The 24,642-nt window shown below is 38.9% G+C and overlaps 1 protein-coding gene across 11 annotated transcripts in view; it reads left to right on the top strand.

The window, feature by feature from the left end:
• Window positions 1–24,642, top strand: part of TJP1 (tight junction protein 1) — a 251,152-nt gene that overhangs the window by 216,544 nt on the left and 9,966 nt on the right. For 9 of the 11 annotated variants that reach the window (XM_047735914.1, XM_047735915.1, XM_047735916.1 and 6 more), the window contains 14 exons: window positions 1,680–1,830; window positions 4,347–4,455; window positions 5,390–5,609; window positions 6,289–6,473; window positions 6,573–6,668; window positions 9,962–10,044; window positions 10,598–10,808; window positions 11,125–11,225; window positions 14,510–14,860; window positions 15,191–15,430; window positions 16,075–16,947; window positions 17,102–17,199; window positions 19,257–19,484; window positions 24,094–24,269. In XM_047735914.1, the coding sequence (XP_047591870.1) occupies window positions 1,680–1,830; window positions 4,347–4,455; window positions 5,390–5,609; window positions 6,289–6,473; window positions 6,573–6,668; window positions 9,962–10,044; window positions 10,598–10,808; window positions 11,125–11,225; window positions 14,510–14,860; window positions 15,191–15,430; window positions 16,075–16,947; window positions 17,102–17,199; window positions 19,257–19,484; window positions 24,094–24,269 (3,122 nt within the window). The remainder of the gene's footprint in view (window positions 1–1,679; window positions 1,831–4,346; window positions 4,456–5,389; window positions 5,610–6,288; window positions 6,474–6,572; window positions 6,669–9,961; window positions 10,045–10,597; window positions 10,809–11,124; window positions 11,226–14,509; window positions 14,861–15,190; window positions 15,431–16,074; window positions 16,948–17,101; window positions 17,200–19,256; window positions 19,485–24,093; window positions 24,270–24,642) is intronic. The other 2 variants (XM_047735918.1, XM_047735922.1) reach the window with 1 other exon arrangement.

The following is a 24,642-nucleotide window of genomic DNA, read 5'->3' on the forward strand; positions in this document are numbered from 1 at the left end:
GACCTATTTCTCAAGAGAGCCCTGAAGAACAGATACTGAAGAGGATTTGAGGTTGTGGGTAGCTGGTCCAGGAAACATTTGATTATTTATTAAAGTCCAGTGACTGGATTTGGGGCAGAAGTGGTTAAATGGTTTACTTTTTCTTACTGCAAGTAGTTGATGTAATACCGGTAAAGCAGAGTATAAAATGTCAGTCATCTGGGGTACGTGACCCTGAGAGTGGGCTTAAAGCTGTCCTTTAAAAAGACAGATTTTACTAAAGGATGCAGACTACAGTCTACGATTTTTACTTTCTGAGGCAAACTAGATCAGTCTCTGTTACAAAAGGACCACCAGGGATCTGGAGTCTCAAGGACTTTGAGGAAGTGTTTCAAAAAGCTCTCTATATGATTGGTTTGGAAGAGGAGTCTGTGAGCAGACTCTGGACTTACCTGGAAAAGTAGGACACTGTCATATCTAAGCGATTCACATGGCCCATGATAACACTGGCCAGTACTTTCATGGAAGGAGGAAGGGTGTCACCAGCCCTGACAATGAGTGACTTCATCTAACCTACAGGCTCTGATGTTTACATCTTGTAAATGTTTGTTCCAGGTAAGGAAATGGGACAAGTGTGAATACCTTATAAGATCCAGAAGTGTAAGGTGGTCTTCAGTTGTTTAAAAGAATTAGACCCTCCTCTCTTTCCTCAGCTCATTCATTCATTGATTTGTGTTTTTTATTTTCTATTGGCTTCTAATCATTTGTTCATTGTTAGTGAATTAAGAGGAAAGGGACTTTTTTTGCACTTCATGTCAGAATAGGTAATAGGATTGTGTGTCTTCTTGAAAAGTGGGAGAGTTATGGAAACCTAGATGGGTAATTTGTAATTATGTATGTTATTTGTAATTAATTACCTTAAAGAGTGGTTTGCATTTATGATCCATTTCTCCCTACCCATTCTTCTAAGATGTCCTTTAGTTGTTATTTCAGGGCTAGCACAAGGTTTTGGCACTACACTGATTATAAAAGAATGGGCATACATTAATTCCTTTTCCATTCTCTCTCTAGTAAGAAAAGGGCAGAGATTGAATATGTGACTAATCCAGAAAGGCTGAAGGCTGATAAGTTTTTTATTTAAAATCCAAAGGGGCTACAGAGTAAGTGATCTGTGTCAGAGTGCACCAACTGCCACGTTTAAAAACCACTATCTCTCGGATGTGCAGATCACGTGCTTGGAGACTCATTTTGATTCCCTGGTATTAGGAAAGTTTGTCAATTCATGCTTCCGTTTCTACCTTTGAAAAACTGTACTGCTCAGTTATTCTGTATAGATGATATGGTATAAATTGGGATGAAAAGAGTGGAAGATGTTTTTAACTATTGCAAATGCCCCGTATGCATCCAAGACACTAAGAGTTGGGAAAATATTATTTTTATAAAGTAGTTTTATTAATTAGTTATAAAACAGTAATTGCATATTAGACATTTTAAAACTCATTGTTCAAAGAATAAAAGAAAGTGCCAGTAAAGCTGATTTGGAATTCTAATACTAAATTGTATTCAGTAAATAGTGGTAGGAGGGGAATTTCAGAGATGATGGTCTTTGTTTCATTCTGAGTGTGGTTTTCATTGTAGCGATTTATTGTAACTTTTCAAGCTTCTCTTAACTGTTTCAAATGAAATATTTGTTTTAACAGGCCCAGCATGAAATTGGTAAAATTCAGAAAAGGAGATAGTGTGGGTCTGCGCCTGGCTGGTGGAAATGATGTTGGAATATTTGTAGCTGGTGTTCTAGAAGATAGCCCTGCAGCCAAAGAAGGCTTAGAAGAGGGTGATCAAATTCTCAGGGTATGTCAGTATATCAGAGATATGGTTTGAAAGTACTTAGATCTTTAGAGAAAGACATCAAATACAGCAAACCTATTATTATAATTCAGTTGTAATCTCAAGTCATAGTCTCTTGAACCAAATATCCATTCAGATGAGGAATCCGTTCTGGTCTTGGTTGTACTGACCTCTTCCCTTCCCATTTCTGCATTTGGTCTTGTTTATTGGTGTGATATGTGTTACTACGGGGTATGATCCTCTGGTTCATTTCAATCTCTGATGTTTGTAGAACTTACCAAAAAAAATAAAGGTCTTAGATCCCTATGATATCCACCAAGTAGTCTTTTTAAGTTCAACTAGACATTCAGGCTGGCAAGACTGACATAGGGCACAACTTGCCATCAGTTGTCACTCTCCCATGGGAGAGGGAGCCATCTTTGCAGCAGTCCACATAGCCTTGTGGGGCTTTCTTTACCCTGGAGTTGGCTTACCTGCAAGGAAATGGGGATGTCCAATGGGCAAATGTGTCAGCTGCTGTGGCTCTGAAGCTTCATACCCCACAAGAGACAAGACCAGTTACTGAAGTCAGAAAGCCCAGCTTAGGTGTGGTCTCTTATTTTGCTGCTGTTTTTTTTCTGTCTTTGCCGTAAGTGATGCTGTCTAGTCATATAGTATCATTTTTATCTGTCTCCTTAAAATATCCAGATGTCTTGGCAGAGAAACTGTGTCCGGTTTAACCCGATCATATCTGTTCAATATAAGTTCCTGTTTGCTCCACCTCTCCACCATAGACTGTCATTGCTACCTCTCTTCCCGTCTTCCTGCATTTGGGCTACCTCCTGCTCCCTATCCTGGCTTCAGTCTCCAACTCGGAACCTTGCTGCTTTGCTCTTGTTTTTCTCTTTGCCTCTCCTCTGGCTCTTCATCCGTTCTCTGCTGTCTTACTTCTCTCCTTTTGCTGTTGAAATTGTTGTCAGTCCCTGCCTTGCTTCCTTTTCAGTCATCACTGTCCTAAAGTTTTATTATCCGACTTCCATCATAACCACTGCTCAACCTGAAGTCTCATAAGCCATCATCAACCTAATGGCACTGTCGGCTCTCATTTTCCCTTATTTCCTAGCAGTGTTTTGACTGTCTTAAATAATCTTTCTTGAAGTGCTTTCTTCCTTGGATTCCATAACACTGTCATTCTGGTGCTCTTTTAGTCTTGTAAGTTCTTTCCACCCTTCCTTTATGGTTCTTCTAAAGCTTGGAGAATGTCAGCAGCTCCCTGCTTCTCTCTTGCTACAGGTCTCCATCTCGACTTTGAGGGCTCATGTCAGCAGCCCACCATCAGAATCTTCACTTTGAGCTCTCCTGAGTCCCCTCCCCACTGTATGAGCTACCTATGGCCATTTTCCTCCTCCTCTCCTTTCCCTTCAAACTTCCTATAAAAGTCAAGCTATCATCTTTGACTTGCTGGCTTCCATCTGACATTGTACTTTGATTCCTCCTTGTGATAATACATTGTACTCAGATACAACATGGAGAGTGATGTTCACTACACTAAAGAAATTAAACATACCTCTTAACCACCTTATATCCTATTTGAAATAGTCAGGGCATACATACATCATTTTATTTATTTATTTATTTTTAAAGCTCTTATTTTCCTTTTTAAAGTAAGCTCTACCCCCAACATGAGACTCAAACTCACAACCCCGGCATAAGAGTCACGTGCTCTACCAACTGAGCCAGCCAGGCACCCTTATGTACATCATTTTAAAATTATTTCTTAATAATTTACTTTTGTTTTATATCATAAAAGGTAGTGCATGTTATTATTATTTTTTTTTAATGTGGAAAATTTTCAAAAAGTAAAAAGAAGAAAATCTACCTGTGATCCTGCATATAGTCACCAGTAACATTTTGATAAGTTTCCTTTGGTCCTTAAGAGCTTCTAATATCAGTACCTAATGACTTTGCAGACATTGAGCCTACATCATACAGATGTTCTTATAGAGTTGGGACAATGCATGTGCTGTCTTATTTTTCTTATTTCCTTCTGATTTCTTTTTCAGAATCTAGTAAAAAGTAAGGCTCTATTTTTAAATTCACAGAATTAAAATCTTTTTTTTTTTTTTTTTTTTTTTTTTGAGGTATACTGGTATACAACATTATATTAGTTTTAAGTTACATTTCTGGAGTTTATAATTTCAAGATTTAAAGCCAGAAAGCTTATAATAATAGATACTTGGAATTAGATGTTGTCTTTTTGGTCTAAATTGGTTGGATATTGCAGTAGATGATCATTAATGCCGGGATGCATTGTGGCTACTCTTTAAATGAATTTACACCTTTACTCAATTTACTTGGTTTCTGCATATTTTAAATTAGAGTATATTATTTTTCTCCAAAGGAAAATCAGTTTTTTCCCTCTGAAAGCTGTGATGTTTCCAAATTACGTAAAGTCTGAGAATCTTTGTTTTCTGTGTAGATAAGTATTTTCATAATCTTAAAATATGGCCAAGAATAATTTGTGAAATATATTTTAACAGGTAAACAATGTAGATTTCACAAACATCATAAGAGAAGAAGCCGTCCTTTTCCTACTCGACCTCCCTAAAGGAGAAGAAGTGACTATATTGGCTCAGAAGAAGAAAGATGGTGAGATACTGTCAGAAAATGGAAAAAAATCTACAGAATTCTGAGAACTTAAATAGGGATTTTCATTTCCATTTTTAAATAAATCATTCAAAGTTGAGTGATAAATGCATTTGTTAATCTCAGAGTTCAAGTCACTTAGAGGTACAGTCTTAACACTCTGCTCTTTAGAAAATGCAATTATAGGACCAACCTTTATGACATTCTAGTTTAAGTAGAGTGCTGTCCAGCTCTTCACAAGGCATAGAAAAATCCTAGTTGTTTATTAGCCATCAGAACCATACAAAAGTATATAGTCACCTTCCAAATTTTTTTACTGATATTGTCTAAGCAATACATTTTTGTTAGCATTAATTAAAGAGAATGCCTAATTTTCTTTGATTAGGAAGATAAACTTTTCAGTTAGAACAGGGTTTCTCAGCCTCAGCACTATTTTTGTTTTGGGCCAAATAATTCTTTTTTGTAGAAGCTGACCTATGCCTTATAGGATGCCTAGAAACATCCCTGGCCTCTATCCACTAGATGCCAATAGCACACTTACCTGATCAAAAATGTCTCCAGATATTGCCAAATATTCCCTGGGGGAACAAATTACCCTCATATGAGAACCACTTATTTAGAAAATGTGACTGTCTGTAATACTTGCAGCAAAGTTAAGTTAGATGATAGAAATAGAACTGTGTGGTTAAGGACAAGTTGCTTGATCTGTTTCTGCATTACTTTTCCTCATCTGCAAAATGGAGGTGCTAAACCATCCTATTTCATCAGATAATGGTGCTGTACCTGAGATAGAATGCCTAATGTGGTATGTGGATCCAACATATGTTGAATGCTGTTGGTTTTATTATTATCAGAGCATCTTCACATAATCTATCTCTTCAGAGTAATTTCTTATCTTACTCGCTATTGATAATGTTTTTGTTTTGATTCCTTTTAGTTTATCGTCGCATCGTAGAATCAGATGTAGGAGATTCTTTCTATATTAGAACCCATTTTGAATATGAAAAGGAATCTCCCTATGGACTTAGTTTTAACAAAGGAGAGGTGTTCCGTGTTGTGGATACCTTGTACAATGGGAAACTAGGCTCTTGGCTCGCTATTCGAATTGGCAAAAATCATAAAGAAGTAGAACGAGGCATCATCCCTAATAAGAACAGGTATGAATGTTTGAATACTTCTCATAAAATAAGTTAAGCAAATGATGATGGAAGACTTGAATCCCACTGGGAAATTTTGGCAATGTAAAGAATTAGTTTTCATTATATTCATAGTATTTATGACTGACTTAGTTGTACAAACAATTTTATTTTATTTTTGTATTTTATTATTTCTTTCTTTATTTTAAGTAGGGTCCACGCTCATTGTGGAGACCAATGTGGGTGGGGCTTAAACGCATGACCCTCAGATCAAGACCTGAACTGAGATCAGGAGTTGGACGCTTAACCCACTGAGGCCCTCAGATGCCCCAGAACTTCTTTATCTTAGTTTAGCCATTAAGATTTAAACTACAGGGGTGCCTGGGTGGCTCAGTGGGTTAAGCCGCTGCCTTCGGCTCAGGTCATGATCTCAGGGTCCTGGGATCGAGCCCCGCATCGGGCTCTCTGCTCAGCGGGGAGCCTGCTTCCTCCTCTCTCTCTGCCTGCCTCTCTGCCTGCTTGTGATCTCTGTCTGTGAAATAAATAAATAAATAAAATCTTTAAAAAAAAAAAAAAGATTTAAACTACATGTAGAGTTCTGTCCAGTATTTTGACATTTTGTGTCATCTATGGGTCTTTTTCCATTTTGTTTTTCAAATATATTTATCCATCTGTCTGTCCTCTATTCTGTCTTGTCCAGGGCTGAGCAGTTAGCCAGTGTACAGTACACACTTCCAAAAACAGCTGGGGGAGACCGTGCTGACTTCTGGAGATTCCGGGGTCTTCGCAGTTCCAAGAGAAATCTCCGAAAGAGCAGGGAGGATTTGTCAGCTCAGCCAGTTCAAACAAAGTTTCCAGCCTATGAAAGAGTTGTTCTTCGAGAAGGTGATTTATTTTCTATAGAGTAACCTTAATACCATTAATGTAAATGTGCTTAAGAAAGGAAAAGTATAAACTGTTATTTTTCCTTTGAATTTCTCCCAGCTGGATTTCTGAGGCCTGTAACTATCTTTGGACCAATAGCTGATGTTGCCAGAGAAAAGCTGGCAAGAGAGGAACCAGATATTTATCAGATTGCAAGTAAGTGGACTTAAGACGGACTTAGATGAGGTTGAGGGTGTTGCCTTACTTGGTACTCCTCTAAAGGAAAGGTCTGACCATTCATCTAGCAGAAATAAAACTTTCTGTAAGTGAAAGTTTGCAGTTTACCCAGTTTATTTAATTTGGAGGCAAATTCGAGTGACTGTGTCCTGGTTGTACTACTTCCCTTTAATAATAAAAAGAATCACCATTTATGAAGCTCTGGGCTTCATATGAAAATTGAACATGATCTTGTTTAATAAATCTGACAATATCACCATGGGTAAATATTAGAGTATCCATGCTGAAGTTGAGCAACTTGAATCTTAGGGTGGTTAGGACCATTGCCAACCAACCTCTTCACTCTAAACTTCCCTGATGACACCCAGCTAATGAGTGACAAAACTCAACTTTGAACCCAACCCTTCCTGGCTTTAGTCCAGTGCTTTCAGTCATTGAGCTAACAGAAACAAGTACATAAAAAGGGTAATAAAAATATGGTTCATGCCATCAGTTATTGTAGGCATTTATAGTAAGTTAGTGTTAAATATAAATAATGAAGATATAGTGCTTTAAATGCCTAACAGATTTTGCTTGCAGATTCTTTTAGTTTAGCTATTGTGGTACTTTAAATATACAGACTTGGTTATGACCACTTTGGCTTGCTTTAAGCTATAGATAAAACCTTAAGCTGTTTTTTCCCTCTAATTATAGAAATACTCAGTATTTGGAAAGCTTAGAATATTAATTTGATGACATATATCATCATCATCATCCTAAATTTTATCGTATTGTATTTTCTTCCACCCTACCACCGTTTGCAAGCAAACAGTGTGGGATGTGGGGCTTTATTCGGTTTTCCTCCTTTAATAGATAAAACCTTGTTTTTTAAAATTATCCATTGTGCAACCAAATTTTGGTTGATTAGTCTTCTGCTGTTTATAAATAGTTGGTTTCAATTTTATATTTTACTTTTATAAAGGATGTGGAAATCGGTTCATATTTTATTTGCTTGTTTTAGCTTTGCTTTGTTTTATGAAGGATTTAAATCCTCAGAAATATAGCTTTTCCATGTTTATGATAATTTTCTTAGAATTCCCAAATACAGTCAGGAATAAGCTGTGGAACATGAGCATTTTCTGGTTACATATGATTGTATATGGTTACATATGGTTGCATATGATCGCTGTTGCCATCTGAAGGGTTGTGCCTTTGTCGTCGTCGTTCCTACTGTCATTAGATGAGACCCGCATTAACAGTTTTAATTTAAAGAATAAGAGCATTGCCTTTTTATTAATTGCTTTTCTCTGAAAGTTAAATGAGGCTATTTATAAATGTTTATGAAACTGAGAAGATTTGCAGACAAATGACAGTAAAATTTGACCAAGTTTAGAAAATGTTTATTTCTGCTTCCTCTTTCAGTTTGTTAGTGTTTTCAGAAGAGGTTTTATTGGGTCATCATTTGTAGATAACATTTGGCCTAAAGAAGTTGGTGGTAGCCCCGGCCATAACCAAACTTAGGGTTTTTAAATATAGGAAAAGTATGTGTGAAGACTTACGAAACTCTACCTGAGGGAGTAATTGATTGCTTTAATTGAGTTTTTTCTACACTTCAGCCAGGCTTTTAAAAAAGGTATTCGGATAGCATAGTTATGTATCCTCTCTGAGTCTAGTGAGAGTCTTTTGCTAAAGAATTAGTAGCATTTTCTCCAACCAAAATTACCAGTTGATCTCTCTTTAATTCTCTGTTCACCAGATTTGAAATTCTGCCCTGTTTGCTGGTAGAGCTTTATCTTACAATAGTCTCATTCCCTAGCGTCGTTCAGCTTGTCCTTCAGTGTGACCTTTGTCCTTCCAAATCTCTGCTTTTGTCTCATCTGAAACACCAGAGCTCCTGTTTTGTTTGTCTTTAAAGTTTTCCTTGTGACCAGAGTCATAAACATTGCTGTGCCTTTTTAATGAAGAACTTCATATTAATAGACCTCCGAGGTTTCTGGTTAGTAACTGGCTCAGGCTGCACTTGGCATATTATACACCACTAGGGAGGGAGAGGATGCCAGTGTGAAACCGCAGGCTGTCTCAGTTACAAATTAACAGCCTTCTCTGCACCCAGGTTCCAAAAAGTCCTCTAACCCAGAACTCCTCAGCCCCTCTGCTACAGCATTGTTGCTTATGGGTTGTGGACCTATCCAGGTATTGATCTCATTGGCCACCAGCGGCTGGATGGGGCTTCACCCAGAAGAGGCCTCCTAAGTTATCTCTGTTGGCTGTACAAATAATGTCATTTTCTTTGCATGTCACAATGTGTAAAACCTTTGGAAATAGTGCCATGCCAACCCATCCTAGAGTGTTAGGCAAAAGAAAAAATGGGTCTCCATACATACATATTTTTACCTCTTTTTTAATGTCTTTTTCCAGAACATAGTTAGAAAATTTTTGGAAAACATAAAATATAGATGTATGAAACTCAACATTATTTCAAGTTTAAATATTTTACTTATACCAAAACAGAATCGATCATTTTATTTTCCTTTAAGGGAAGCAAGCTCATCAATATTATTTTTAAGTTTATTTTTAAAAATCTCATTTTCAATTGAAAGAATTGCCATATTTGACAATTTTTCTTTTCTCTTTTTTTTTTTTTAAGATTTTATTTATTTGTGAAGGAGAGAATGAGAGAGCACAAAAGAAGGGGATGGTCAGAGGGAGAAGCAGACTCCCTGTCGAGCAGGGAGCTGGATGTGGGACTTGATCCTGGGTTCCAGGATCATGACTTGTGCTGAAGGCAGTCATTTAACCAACCAAGCCACCCAGGCACCTAACAATTTTTCTTGACCAGTGACAGTCTAAAATAATTTTTATTTAAGTTTTACTTATTAATTCCTTATTGTTTTTAATTTTGATCTTTCAAACATATGTCCCCCAAAAGTATTACTTGATTGCTAAAGTTTTTTGGCACCCCATTGAATATCGCTCCTGAAACGAGTGCCTTGCTTACCTTTTCTAATCCCAGAATTCTTGGGAAGTGTTAATTTAACCCAGTGACAGTCGACCAGGGATCTCCTTCACTGAGGATACTGGCCACTCCTCGAGACATTTTTATTTGTCATAATACGGACGAGAGGCATGTAGTAGGAGGTGGCCAGAAATGCTGCTGAACAGGCTGTAGTGCACAGGACAGCCCCTATAACTATTACAGAGTCCAGCATGTGGTAGTGCCCAGTAGTTGAAAAACTGTGGTCTAATCAATGGACATTTGATTTTTTGTTTTTGTCTTTTGATGTCATGGATAGAAAGTGAACCACGAGATGCTGGAACTGACCAACGTAGCTCTGGCATTATTCGCCTTCATACAATAAAGCAAATAATAGATCAGGTAAGTTATTGAAAATTGACCTATTTCATTATAATCTGTGAATGTTGTTTGAGTGGGATGAAGTTCAGTTAATTTGAAAGTAGTAAAGTAGCTTTTCTAAAATTATTACTGGCCTGCCATAAGAAGATTAAGCCCCTACTTAAGGACATTCCATAACCACTTTCACTGAAACAGTATTACATGCATCAAAAGATATTTATATGCATAGGGAATATAGTTACTTTATAAGATCATGTCAGGAACATTAAATTTGTATACTCTCACTTTACAGAACACAGATAATACTGTCAACTTGCAAGTATCAGGGCTATCTTAAAGTGAGCGCGAAGTTTTTTTTGTTGTTGTTGTTGTTGTTTTTAATTGGGCCAGAAATTGTACTGAATTCTGATTACAGTTTTTCCTAACATGTACTCTTGAGACATTTTGGAGCCCAATTAAATGTCCATTACCATTGGAATGTATTTTAGGCTGTGACTTTTTTTTGAAGGTGAAGATTCTTAATTAACTCTGTCTTGTGTCCTTGTTTACTTTTTGTGTGTATATGTGCCTCCAGGACAAACATGCTTTATTAGATGTAACACCAAATGCAGTTGATCGTCTGAATTATGCCCAGTGGTATCCCATTGTGGTATTCCTTAACCCTGATTCTAAGCAGGGTGTGAAAACCATGAGGATGAGGTTATGTCCAGAATCTCGGAAAAGTGCCAGAAAGTTATATGAACGGTCTCATAAACTTCGTAAAAATAATCACCATCTTTTTACAAGTGAGTAGATTAAAGGCCTTCATGTAGTTTAAAATGTCTAGGCAACAATATGTAGACAAAAATACTGAGTTGTTCAAATGCTAAAAGTGATATGTATAACCTTTGCCTTGGAAAGCTTCCTGTTAACATTAACAGCTGCTGTTTGAGTCAGAGAACATGTACCATGCCAAAATAGAAATTTCAAAGGTGTGTGTCCTCAAACATTATCCTTCAAATAACTAAGGAATGATGATTGAGCTGGCGCATTTAGGGTTGAATGAATTCTGGCTTTTTACAGAGTTCTAACTGTAAAACAATGTTGTTAATTTATTTTCAGCTACGATTAACTTAAATTCAATGAATGATGGTTGGTATGGTGCACTGAAAGAAGCAATTCAGCAACAACAGAACCAGTTGGTATGGGTTTCTGAGGGAAAGGTAAGAAACTTCCTGATCCTTAGCCCTTACAGTAGATGATATGACTAATCAGAGATGCCTTTGAGTTACCATTGTTTTCTGTTGAGATCAATGTATTAGAGTAATTTGGGGAGAGTTTGCTTTTAACTTTTTATAATTTGTATGTGGGGGTCATGAAAGCTGTTTTTGATAGTAAAAGGTTCTGAAATTTCCCCACCTGTTGAATTACCACTTCTGTGGTCTCTCTCAGAGAATTCTCAAATGCTAACTAAAAGAGCAAGAGTTTTGGCTCTGCCCCTCTCTGACTGAGAAATAACTTAGCACCTGGCTTCAGTTTTCTCCTCTGAAGGCGAGGAGAGTTGAGTGTGCTGGGTCCATGTTCACCAAAGTGCTGTTCTCTGCACGAGATTCAGAACTTGGTCTGGAAGAAAAAGGCACTCTTAACCACAAGTAATGGGTGGGAAATACTGTAGCCATATCCCCCCTGTAAGGGACCAGCAGCACAGTGAGGGGCAGCACTGTATCTACCAGCATAGGAAAGACTTTGAGGAGTTTTAAGTAAAGAACCTATTTTATTACTTTGTTTACCTAGGGATTTTTTTTTGCGCTTAGTACCTGTTCATATTGTTACAACATACTAGGAGATAATGAACAGAGCAATACATCCTTTTTAGATATAAATTTTTATTTTTATGTACATTTAAATGGCCAACTTTAAAATAACTACTTTCTGTTATCAGTCTTTCTGGTTTTATAGCAGTCTTTGATGGGAAAGGTCTTTTCATTTTGTTGGGCAAGTTGATACAGCTGAAAGAAACTTTTATTATCTTTTACCTTCAGTACAGTATTAATATGTTTTGGTTGCTAGAAAAGATTGAGAATATCTCTTGTTTTGTTTTGTTTCGTTTTGTTTTAGTATTTTGTTGTTGGCTTGGTTTTGGTTGTGTTTGGCCCCTGCACGGCCCCTACTTTCCTCTGCCTGGCTCTGGCTACAGGTGCTCTAGCAGTGCATGCTGCATGCTTGGGACCACTGTGCCCTTTGTCCGGAAAGCACGACCTTTGTGAGAAGGGATGTGAAAATGTTTACATCTAGAGGTCGTGTTTGGTCTGCTGTTCCCACCTGTATTGATGTGTCAGAATCGTGGTTTTTCTCATCAGTACCACTTTAGGGGATGGACTATCATAGGAGATCAGACCACTTTGAATAACTGGCATATCAGCTGGGACACTTGACAGACAAATTGAGGTGGAAAAAAAAAAAAACCACTGCATCACTTTACAGAAACACACTATTACTAATTTTTGATATAAAGACTTGTAGTCCTCTCCATACTAATCTGTAAAAACACAATTCTGTTAGCAGCCTTTCTCAGGTAGAATGGTTAATAGCTTGCCTTGGTGATTCCCGAAATAAAATTAGTTTATAAATGCACAAAGTATGCTATCTGCCTATCTGAGGGTTTTTTTTAATCCACATATCTTAATTTTCTATGATTTCTTTTCATGATACTATAGTGCGCTTCCTGTCTTTGCTTGGATTTTAAAATACGGGTCTAACTCCCCTAACTTATGTGAGGAAAAACAGATCATTTGTTATTAGAATAGATTGATGCATTTTGGAAATCAGAATAGGTTGTTAAAATTTAAATCAAGCTTGGTAGATCTCCTGCCCCTTCTATTCAAGTATAATTTATCATAATAGAGTCTTAAACCAAAACCACTTCATTTCACATTGACTTTCCTGAGCGAATTTCTCTGTTCTAATTGCTGGAAAGAGTTCTTTTTTGCAAGATCTGATACAGTCTTAATGTGTTCCCAACTAAACCAAGGAAAGTCATCCTGAGACTTTCTTAACATGTAGGCATATGTCATTTCTTGGTTCATAGCAATCCGTGGTTCTTGCTCACTTTGCGCATTTCATACCACTGCAAAAGCTAGGTGGATTGGTGAGTTCCAAGTTAATTCTTCCCCAAGGACTTAAATATTTCCCTGGCTGGCTGCTGGGTAATAGTCTTCCAGAGCCCTGGTGCATTAGAAGTTAGAGAAGATAGCAAAGACTTCTCTTCTGCGGCAGCCGTTATAGAGTTGAGAAGTCATTGAGATTTCAGTGGGAGAGACTCTGCTGTAACTTAGAGCAGAGCCCTGGAGTTCTCGCTCCCTGAGCTCAGCAGGTCCTCTGTTGAAAACCAGAGACCCTGGGACACCTCACATCCCCTAGTCTTTTTTTTTTTTCTCTTCCTTTTTATTTTCCTTAAAGATTCATTTATTTATTCTTATCAGGAGGGCAGCACTCAGGATGAGGCTCTTAAGAGAGCCTAGCATAGGACTGTGTGGAATGTTCCATTCAGGCGGCTCAGGCCTTGTTTGTCCTTCAGTCTATGCTTAAAATGGAAGGAAGATTGTCTGAATTCTAGATTCCAGATCCTTCGACTCTCGTGCCCAGCTGGGCACAGTGTCCAGGCAAGATCTTCAGGGACTGTTCTGATTAATCCAGGTACTGGTTTCAAACTGGTATCTAATGGCAGCCTGTTGATGCAGTTCTTTAGATTCCTTTCCCTCAGATGCTTCTCATTTTCTTTCTGGTCTACTCAGAAGATAATGTAGACTAATAAAAACCAACTCAGCTCTTAATTACTTATGAAAGAGAAACATAATTGCATTTTTCACTCACCATCCATTGGATACATCTGTGAAAAATAGTAAAGACAGTTAATTCTTAATTTAATGAGGCAGCTGGCACTTAGGTGATGATGCTTTTCCATTTTGTTTTACAAAAACTTGAGGGCCAAATACCAACTTTTTAAAAAGTTGTTTTCTTTATATATATACTTAGATGTATTTATAAAAATATATGTAAGCTCTTACTCAACTTGAACTGTGGCATTTATTTTCATAGTTACTCTTAAATGCGCTGTTCTGTCAGTGTGTCGTTGTTTATGTGAGCTTGGTTTGATAACATTCTCCCTCTTCACTTTGCTTTGGGCTGATACACTGATTAGGTTTTGTAAACCTGAGTGGTGTCAGGGTTCCTTCATTGATCTCTGGGGCTGAGCCTCAGAGTCCAGCTTTGTCGTGGCTAAGCAGCCAAAATTTCATTCTTCCAAGACCTTCAGATCTCAAGGGATGCTCTGTGTGTCTGCATGTGTGCTTGTACAATCTTCTTGACCTTTCCTCGCCAGAAGTTTCAAGAAATAGATGTGATTTCTCCGAAGAAAAATATCCTTTTCAATCTCCCTTGTAAAAATAAAGGCCATCTCTTAAAGAACTACTGAATAAAATTTTTAATTTACTTTTATTTGACCCAGGCGGATGGTGCTACAAGTGATGACCTTGATTTGCATGATGATCGTCTGTCCTACCTGTCAGCCCCAGGTAGTGAATACTCAATGTATAGCACGGACAGTAGACACACTTCTGACTATGAAGACACAGATACAGAAGGCGGGGCCTACACTGATCAAGAACTAGATGAAACTCTTAATGATGAGGTTGGGACTCCACCGGAGTCTGCCATTACACGGTCCTCTGAGCCTGTAAGAGAGGACTCCTCTGGGATGCATCATGAAAACCAAACATATCCTCCTTATTCACCACAAGCGCAGCCACAACCAATTCATAGAATAGACTCCCCTGGATTTAAAACAGCCTCTCAACAGGTAAGCAGCAAGCATTCAACGTTTTGTAGTTAGAGGTGCATTATTAAATTTTAGAATGTGGTGATTGAGTTGAAGAATATATTTTGTCCTTTCTTCAGATTAAGAATTAATCTTTAATTTTGATTTGAGAATACCAAGGACTTAATTCTAAGCTTTGTGTGTTCGTCTTACACAGCAGTATACTGAATTTTTTTTTTCACTGAGGACGTGAGGTCATAGCTTTGTTATTCAGCACACTTAAAATGTATGTCTGCCAACCCCTATAAATGGAAGTGGGAAGTTAGCAGTAAACAAAAACACTATATTTAAAATATTTTAAACACTTCACAGAAAGCAGAAGCCTCATCTCCAGTCCCTTACCTTTCGCCTGAAACAAACCCAGCATCATCAACCTCTGCTGTTAACCATAATGTCACTTTAACTAATGTCAGACTGGAGGGGCCCATCCCAGCTCCTTCCACCTCTTACTCACCACAAGCTGATTCTTTAAGAACACCAAGCACTGAGGCAGCTCACATAATGCTAAGAGATCAAGAGCCATCATTGCCGTCGCATGTAGATCCAGCAAAGGTACCTGTGCTGCAGTGTTGCCCTCATTTGTCGCTCTCCATCAGTCTAGCACACGATCATTTTTGCTTTGCCCTTTAAGTGTTCTTTTTGCTTTTTTACTGTGGGCTTAACTCCATAGTGCTTTCGAATCAGTACGAATCATTTCAGTTTTATAGTTTGCATGGCTTTTGGTGGTATATTGATAATTTGAAAATAGGCTTTTTAATTGGGATTTGTGCTTAATGTTTTATTATTTTCATTTTTTGGCTTTTAGTATTTTCCAGAATTCCTTATAATTACTAGTTGTGATTCATCATAAGCATTTTTGTGTTTTGTAAATTCTGGTGTCCATAAGATTTCTTTACGATTTTTATTTTTGGTGTCCAAATCAAGTGGAATCGGTTCAGTGTATTAATTTTCTGCTAAATTTAATAATTATCTTTAACTCCCTTTTCATTTAGAACATGCTAAAACATAAAAGCCCCCCTACCTGCATTATAAATTTTGAGCTTTCACTTAAACTAGCTTTCTCACTAATCTCTTTCCTGTCTTGGTAATAAATGGTAGAACATACCATTTTCACATACTTAATTCTATTTTTGTTTATTAAAGTAGGTTAGAATTGAAAACAAGCCTTTGTACTTACACATGAATATTTTATACAGGTATATAGAAAAGATCCCTATCCTGAGGAAATGATGAGACAGAATCATGTTTTGAAACAGCCAGCTGTCGGTCACACAGGGCAGAGGCCAGACAAAGAGCCTAATCTGAGCTATGAATCCCAACCCCCATATGTAGAGAAACAAGCCAACAGAGACCTCGAGCAGGCCACATACAGATATGACTCGTCAGGCTACACAGACCAGTTTTCTCGAAACTATGACCATCGTCTCCGCTACGAAGAGCGCATTCCTTCATATGAAGAGCAGTGGTCCTATTATGATGACAAACAGCCCTACCAGCCTCGGCCTTCTTTTGATAATCAGCACCCTCGGGACCCTGACTCCAGACAGCATCCTGAAGAGTCCTCAGAACGAGGCTATTACCCACGTTTTGAAGAGCCAGCCTCTCTGCCCTATGACAGCAGACCACGCTTTGACCAGCCACCCAGAACCTCCACCCTACGACATGAAGAGCAGCCAACTCCCGGGTATGACATGCATACTAGATACAGACCAGAAGCACAGTCCTATTCTTCAGCAGGCCCAAAGGCGCCTGAACCCAAACAGTATTTTGACCAATATCCACGAAGTTACGAGCAAGTACCATCACAAGGATTTACCTCTAAAGCAGGCCACTATGAGCCTCTCCATGGTGCTGCAGTTGTCCCTCCTCTAATACCTGCATCTCAACACAAGCCAGAAGTTCTGCCTTCAAATACCAAACCACTGCCTCCACCCCCAACTCTGACTGACGAGGAGGAAGATCCAGCAATGAAACCCCAGTCTGTGCTCACTAGAGTTAAAATGTTTGAAAACAAAAGATCTGCATCATTGGAGAGCAAGAAGGATGAAAACCACACTGCTGGTTTTAAGGTAAGCATGAAACCATGCCTTTCCTGCCTTGGATGCATGGGCACCTTCAGTGAAGGAGCGGTTCAGAATGCTTCCTAGCTCTCCCTCCCCTGCTTAAATGAAGCCTCTTTTTTAATTATCTGTTCCTGGGGCATGTTTGTGTTCTGTTTTGCAGCCTCCAGAGGTAGCATCTAAACCCCCAGGTGCTCCCATCATTGGTCCTAAAGCCACTCCTCAGAATCAGTTCAGTGAACACGACAAAACACTGTACAGGTGGGTATGCTCTGTGGTGTTCATGGCATGGAACTGACCTGGAGTCTGACCCTTCCAGTCAGTGAGGAAGCCTCTTTACTATGTAAGTAGAGGAGAGGAAGGAAAAGGGAAAGGACCTTGTTTGTCCTTAAATGAAAACTACCAGTCTTTTTAACTAAGACAGTGGCCCTAGAAAGAAAAATGAAGGTCTTGATTATGTCTTCTGTAACAGATCTTTGTTACGCCTTTAGTAATCAAATCTTTCAAAAGGATATTTTTCTAGCAAGCGATTAAAATAAAAATGTTAAAGCCTTTTATTTATTTTTTTTTTTAAGATTTTATTTATTTATTTGACAGACAGAGATCACAAGTAGGCAGAGAGGCAGGCAGAGAGAGAGAGGTGGAGGCAGGCTCCCTGCGGAGCAGAGAGCCCGATGCGGGGCTCGATCCCAGGACACTGGGATCATGACCTGAGCTGAAGGCAGAGGCTTAACCCACTGAGCCACCCAGGCGCCCCAGAAGCCTTTTATATTTGTATTACATTATTTGGTTTGTGCTTTTAGACATGCAATCTCTTTTAGGCTTTTAGGGGTAAAGAAACAGACTCAGTTTGGCTAAAATAACAAAAATTAATCATTTAGTGAGCCCGTGCCATATGCTTGCCATTGTTCTAAACACTTCAATGCCATGTGGGTGGACGGTCCTTTCTTCCATTTGAAAGAGAGGCAGGCACTGGAGCTGAGAGAGGTTGAGTAGCTTTGGGACTTGGTGGAGCCAGGAGAGAAACCTGGCCAACAGCCCTCTGAGCAGGGGTCTTGTCACACTGCAAGTGACAGACTGGGTTTGAATACAGTTTTTCTGCCTAACTCATATGTTTAATTTGCTTACATTTGTACTTTTGATAAAGAGGAACTACTATCTAACATACAGATTTTCCTCTTAATGATGTCTTGTGCTTTTCATGATAATGTAAACTACCGGGGGGTCTCCTTTAGCCAGTATCATTAGCAAATGAGTTGTTTCACACAAAATAAACTTGTAATTACTGAAAGCTTAGCCCCTTTTTTGGTGTGAAACCTATTTATCTATTTTTGAGGCAAACTTTGCGAAGCACAGCATACATAACAATGTACAGACAGTCCCCAACTTCCAGTGATGTGACTTAATGATTGTTCAACTTTACATTGGCATGAAAGCAATATGCATTCAGTAGAAATTGTACTTTTTGAATTTTGCTTTTTTCCCCCCATATATGACACAGTACTCTCTGCTGATGCTGGGCAGGGGCAGCTCCCAGTCAGCCACACGATTAGGGGGGTTAGACGACTAGCACACTTAAAATCATTCTGTAGCCATACAACCATTCTGTTTTTCATTTTCAGTATAGTATTCAATAAATTACATGAAATATCACTTTATTATAAAATAGGCTTGGCATTAGATGATTTTGCCCAACTGTAGGCTAAAGTATGTGTTCTGAACACATTCAAGGTAGGCTAGGCTAAGCTATGGTTGGTATTTGGTAAATTAGGTGTATTCAGTACATTTTTGACTGAATAATATTTTCACCTTCCTCTGGATTTATCAGGCTATAATCCCTCGTAAATTGAAGAAGACCTCTCTTAATTTGCTGAACAACTTAATTTCTTCCCTACTGCTTCCTGTGCTCTCTAGAACTTTGGACTATATAGAGCCATTTCCTTATATGAGAATCATTTATCGATCCTGGATTAAAGTTCTTGAATTCTCTCAGTTATTACTTGTTGCTAAAATTGGTGTAAGTACTTGGGAAGTTCTCCACTTAGTTGTATGTTCCCTTTTGTCTTTCCAGTTAACTGCTTCTAACCTGCCATGAGGCTCTAACCAGATCATTATCAAGCTTACTAGATTGTGTTAAAGGCTCCAGGAGCCAGAAGAGGGCTGCCTTCTGAGTATTTGAAATGCCCATTTTGACTATCAGACTGCTCAGCTCAATCCTTAAATAATCATAGCGTTGAAAGGTCAAGATAAAATATATATTCCATTTTCTCTGTAAAATTATCATCTAAAAAGTTGTTCCATTTGTCATTCATTGTTAGGATCCCAGAACCTCAAAAACCTCAGATGAAGCCACCTGAAGATATTGTTCGGTCTAATCATTATGATCCCGAGGAGGATGAAGAATATTATCGAAAACAGCTCTCATACTTTGACCGAAGAAGTTTTGAAAACAAGCCTCCTACACACATTCCGGCTGGCCATCTCTCAGAGCCTGCCAAGCCAATTCATTCTCAGAATCAACCAAATTTTTCTAATTACTCTTCAAAGTAAGTTATTTCACCTAAGACTCGCCTTTTAAAAATAAGAGACATAAAGGCTTAGTTGCATAGGGTAGAATTAATCATGTGAAATTCAGTGTATTTGGAAGTTAAGACCATAATACATGATTTCTATCAGCTCTAGTCATTTAGCACTGTCCATAGTTTCTAGCTCTAGGGTGTACCAGCGCAGTCAGTGTTTTTAGGTAAGGGAGTAAACTGAAGACCCTGGGTTTTAGGTGAATCATAAGTCTCCCTTCTGTGCAACACACTTAATGATGGTTCTTTTCCCTCTTTTCTGTTTTTGCTTTTTAAATAAAATAGCATGGCAGGGGGCAACATTATTTGAAGGAGGGCAGTAGAGTTTTCTCGAGTTCTTTTTTTTTTTCCCCAAGGTAAGATTTCTGGTCCAGTTTTATGCATAAGGAAACAGGTCCAGTGAGGTGACATGACGGGGTAGAGCTAGGACCTAGCACCTAAGTTTCTTTTCCTTGTTCTGTTCTCCTTTTTGTTGACTTGTCTGTTGGGGATCTTGTTGATGCTTGCTTTCTTGGGGTTTTTATTGGTATTGTATTCTCACTGAGGGAAGGATATATAAACTCACATAGACAAAGGTGGGTTCATACTTCAGCAAAACAAACCCATAAGAATGAGAAACAGATGCAGATTCATTACAAGGAACTCGTTTACACCATTTTAGGACCCTACTGATAAGGGAGATGTGAGTTCACAGAACAGGAAGAGCAGATATAGAACTGTTTGGGAATCTCTGAGTTCAGGGAAGGCCCAGGTTCTCTTTTAAAGGGTCCATGCAGATCTTCCAGTGAACTCAACTGACTAGAGGCATTATATCTATAAAACCCTGTCACAGTAGCCCCTACATTAGTGTTTGAGCAAATGATGGGGGTTGGAGTTTGGCCTACCCAACTTGACACATCAAAAAGCCATCACAAATCATTCTTGTGTCTAAGCTCCAAAGCACCCAGATATTTAGTGAATTAGATGCTTGGGATTATGTGGATTTAACTGTTATTTACAACTGAGTGGAAATTTTTTTAGAATAAACTTTAAAACCTCTAATATTAAAAAAACCTAATTTTAATTACCACTCTGTTCTTAGACATCATTTGAGGTGAAGTTTTAAAAACCTTTTTTCCACTGTCATCCATTTTAATCTTTGTCTAGAGAAGAAAGCTGTTTGTGAGAACTACAGATGCAGACTTTGAGTGCTGCAGCGGGCATTGTTAAATGCAGACAGTGTCCAGTGTTCCAGACTCAGACAGTGAGCCTTAGTGAGCTCACATTTATTTAGTTAAACATATTCATTCTTCTTCTTCTTCCTTTTTTTTTTTTTAGATTTTATTTGAGACAGAGAGCATGAGCATGGGGGAGGGGTAGAGGCAGAGGGAGAAGCCAACTCCTCCCTGAGCAAGGAGACCAACATGGGGGTGCATGATACCAAGGACCCTGAGATGATGACCTGAGCTAAAGGCCGACACTCAACCGACTGAGCCACCCAGGCGCCCCACATTCATTGTTCGAAGCAGGTCCAAGGGTGTAGTGTAAGGAGAGAGATTTTATTTTATTTTTTAAATTTTATTTTTGTACTTGGTGAACAGAATATAGCCTTGAAAGAATACATTTAGGTCTAAAAAGTACATAAAAAGTCTTTTCAGAGAATCAACTGATGAAGCATTTTTGGTTTTGCGTTAATTGGGTTTTCTACAAAGAAGGCTTAGTGAGATATTTGTGATGTATAATTTTCCGACAGGGTCTAGAACTCTGCCTAGTGTTTGGTGGGTGGGGATTCAGCAGTGCAGGGCACAGTGTACTAGGTGCGTCAGCTTCCCCCTTTTCCATTAATGCAGCTCTGGGAGGAACAAGTCTTAGCTGGTCAGAGATTTCTCAAGGATATATGCCTTTGACAGAAAGAGATAACATCTGTCTTTGTGAATACGCCCAGGACTCTTGAGTGTTTGCTTTTATTGTTTCCTGTTGTGAGTGTTCTGGGAGCAGCAAAGCGTGACTTAAGATGGGCACTAGTTTACATTTCCTTCTTTTGTGGCTGTCATAAAGTGAAAACTCTTCATAGTTGTGCTGCGTTTCCCCATGTGGGTATCCAGTGGGTAGAGCATTGGGAAGGGGAATGAGGAATAAGAAAGGATGACAGAGAGAGGAGGTGTTTCTGCATCTCCCTCTTCTAGTGCTGTTGTATGCTTGTGCCCAATTAAGACAACTTCAACAACAAGGAAATCATTTAAAATATATGACCTTTTTTGTCCTGTATTTCAAAACCATTTACTGGTTTTTGTCATGAGGACACTGCCTGCAGGCCTTTATTTTCTAAAGTAAAATATAGAAATAGCAAAGGTATCTTCTTCCGGATAATACATGCTTACATTTAACTTAAAAACACACCTCAAACATGGTAGGAGTTAGAGAGGGGAGAAGTCTGCTAGCGTAGGACAGATCCCCAGAAAGCAGGTAGCTATTGCCTGGCTTATAATTCTAGAGAGGTGGGTTGGAACTGGGGTGATTTGGAAATAGTGGCCCAGCTGTTCGTCTTCACAGGTGGTGAGGAGTTTCCAGGATCCCACCACGGGGCTGGAAGAGCAAAGTGCCTTTGGGGATGTGCACCTGTCCCCCCCCTAGAGACTCAGTTTCTTCAGGGCAAGGAGGAATTTTACTGGCACTAGAATCTGTCTCTCTGAAGAGAACACTTACTGTGAGGCTTCCAGGTCTCAAAGTAAATGTTAGCAATTTTCAGCTTTTTAAGAACCAAGTAAGATTGCGGTTAGGTGGTTTCTGTGCACCCGTGAGAGCTGTGAGATTCAAGCATGGCTGATTTAGCAGTGGGCTCCATCCATCCCAGGACTTAACTCGGGGACTGGTGACACATGAGGGCTTGCCAGGAAGGAGCGCAGGTTCGCCGGTCGTGTTTCAGAGCAGTCCTGTTTCCACTCACCCGCTCCTGGTTACCCCGCTGGGGGCCCCGGCAGCCGGTGTGCTGGAGCGCTGCTTCTGTCCACTTAAGGATCTCTTTGCCTGGGCCTCTTCTTTCAGTGGAGCATTTCATTCTTATTCCGAGCCTGCTGCTTATTCCTACTGTCCCTCCTTTATTTAGCTCACTTCTTTACTCACCACTAGCAAGTGAAGCAAATGGCAGAGGTGGAAGAGAAGTAGAGCTCACGTACCTTGCTACAACTCACTAGCTGTGCAGTGAAAACGTGGAGGGCGGGCAGGCGGGCGGGCAGGGTCTGTTATTGTATTGTAATTACGGGTGATTTTCCTAGCTTACATGAGAGTTAGTGTTGTTTTTTTTTTATAGATCAAATTCTTCTGAAACGGATGTATATTTTTTTGGTTGCTATTTTAAAATGACATTTGAGTTCCATTTGCTGCAAATGTACTTAGTTAGATTGACCGTTTCCTTTCGTTTTTCTATTGCGCTTGCTTTGCCGTCACCTAGATTTCTTGGCTCTTACGCTAGCTATGACTACTTGAAAAGGAGCGTCAAGTGGTAAGACTGGCATTAATGTGAGGCTGTTACATAAGGTGTCCCTCACTGCGTCACTGGCATTATGTGCACTCTCAGATTTTAAAGTCTTGAAGTGCTTTGCGTAAGAGCCTGAAAGCAACGTAACAGCGTCATTTTAAAGATAATCACAAGACTAGACTTTGTCAATGAAATTTTCTGTGAAAATACGTTCTCCAAATGTCTGTTTTATTTGTGCACATAAAGCCAGTGCAGCTTTGGCTCTTTGCAAAGGTTTAGATGGCAGTGTTGTAATTATGGGTCTATTTTTAAGATTTCTTTTGTTTTTGAATTTTATGTGTTACATATTAACAATTGGCAATCTGGAAAAATAAGCACACGTGGCACAATCTGACTTAAATGAGCTTGTAGAGTCAGGCAATGTCTGCTACTCCAGCAGTTGTTGGAACAAAAAATGGATCTGGTAAATTAAGGGCAATTGCCAAGTGAGAGAGGTCCAGTGTTTTTAGTGTCACTGGAACACAACCACACCCATTTAATTTGCATATTAAGGCTGTGTTGGGGCAGAGTTTGAGTAATTGTGCAAGAGCCTATATGGCCCCAAAAGCCAACAACATTTACTGTCTAGCCCTTTATGATAAAAAAATTTGCCAATCTCTAGTCTGAAAAACCATTTTTTGTGGTGCTCTGAACATGCCAGCAGCCAAGGCTTTTTGTAACTTAGATACAAAATCAGAAATGAATCTAAGGAAGATTTGGGCCAATACATGTTTTTCAAAAAATTTGGAAGACCTTCTCAAACCTCTCAACCATTACTGGTTTTTGTAAGTGACACAAAATTACAAGTATACCCAAAATTTCATCTGCCTTTTGGTTGCCATCTTCTGGATGTTTTACTAATATTCTTGGAGTATCTGTGCTGTCTTACACATTTCTCGTGCTGATAAATGGTTGAATTTGTTTGTATATTTGGGTGGAGTTAACCATTTATATTCCTAAGAATAAATTGTGAAGTTTCTAGACTTTTGTTTTTTAAACTCAGGGATACCTAGGGGAATGAGAACTTGTTTTGTAAATGTAAATCCATTTTCATATGTTGGCGTTGTCTTCGTTTCCTTACAGGGGAAAATCTCCTGAAGCTGACGGCATGGATAGATCATTTGGTGAGAAGCGCTATGAGCCCGTCCAGGCCACACCTCCTCCTCCCCCATTGCCCTCCCAGTATGCCCAGCCTGCTCAGCCCAGTACCAGCTCCTCTCTCGCCCTCCACTCGCATGCCAAGGGGACACATGGTGAAGGTAGGAAGTTCAAAAATTGGCATTACTGCTGTAATAGAGTAACACAAAATCGAATTCTTGAAGGGTTTTTCATTAAAATGTATATGCTTAAAACCTTTAGCCTGGGAACAATGAAAACTAAGGGTTTTGGTAAGTAAAAGTGTATCTCCAGTTTTTAGGACTATGACCATCGTTATCAGGCAAGCTAAATAGATTTTAATCTCCTTTACTAGCACAGCTCAATTTTTGGAAATAGTATTTGTTTGCCAGTATGTCTAAATGTTTGGTGGCTTGTAAAAATCATGTTCCTTCTTCACACGTGGATATAGGAAAGCTATAAAGTTCCACGTAACATGTGTCACTCAGCATCTTATAGTTAGGTACTGTGGCAGAA

This window comes from Lutra lutra, chromosome 7 (genome assembly GCF_902655055.1).
Source record: "Lutra lutra chromosome 7, mLutLut1.2, whole genome shotgun sequence".
NCBI classification, from domain to species: domain Eukaryota; kingdom Metazoa; phylum Chordata; class Mammalia; order Carnivora; family Mustelidae; genus Lutra; species Lutra lutra.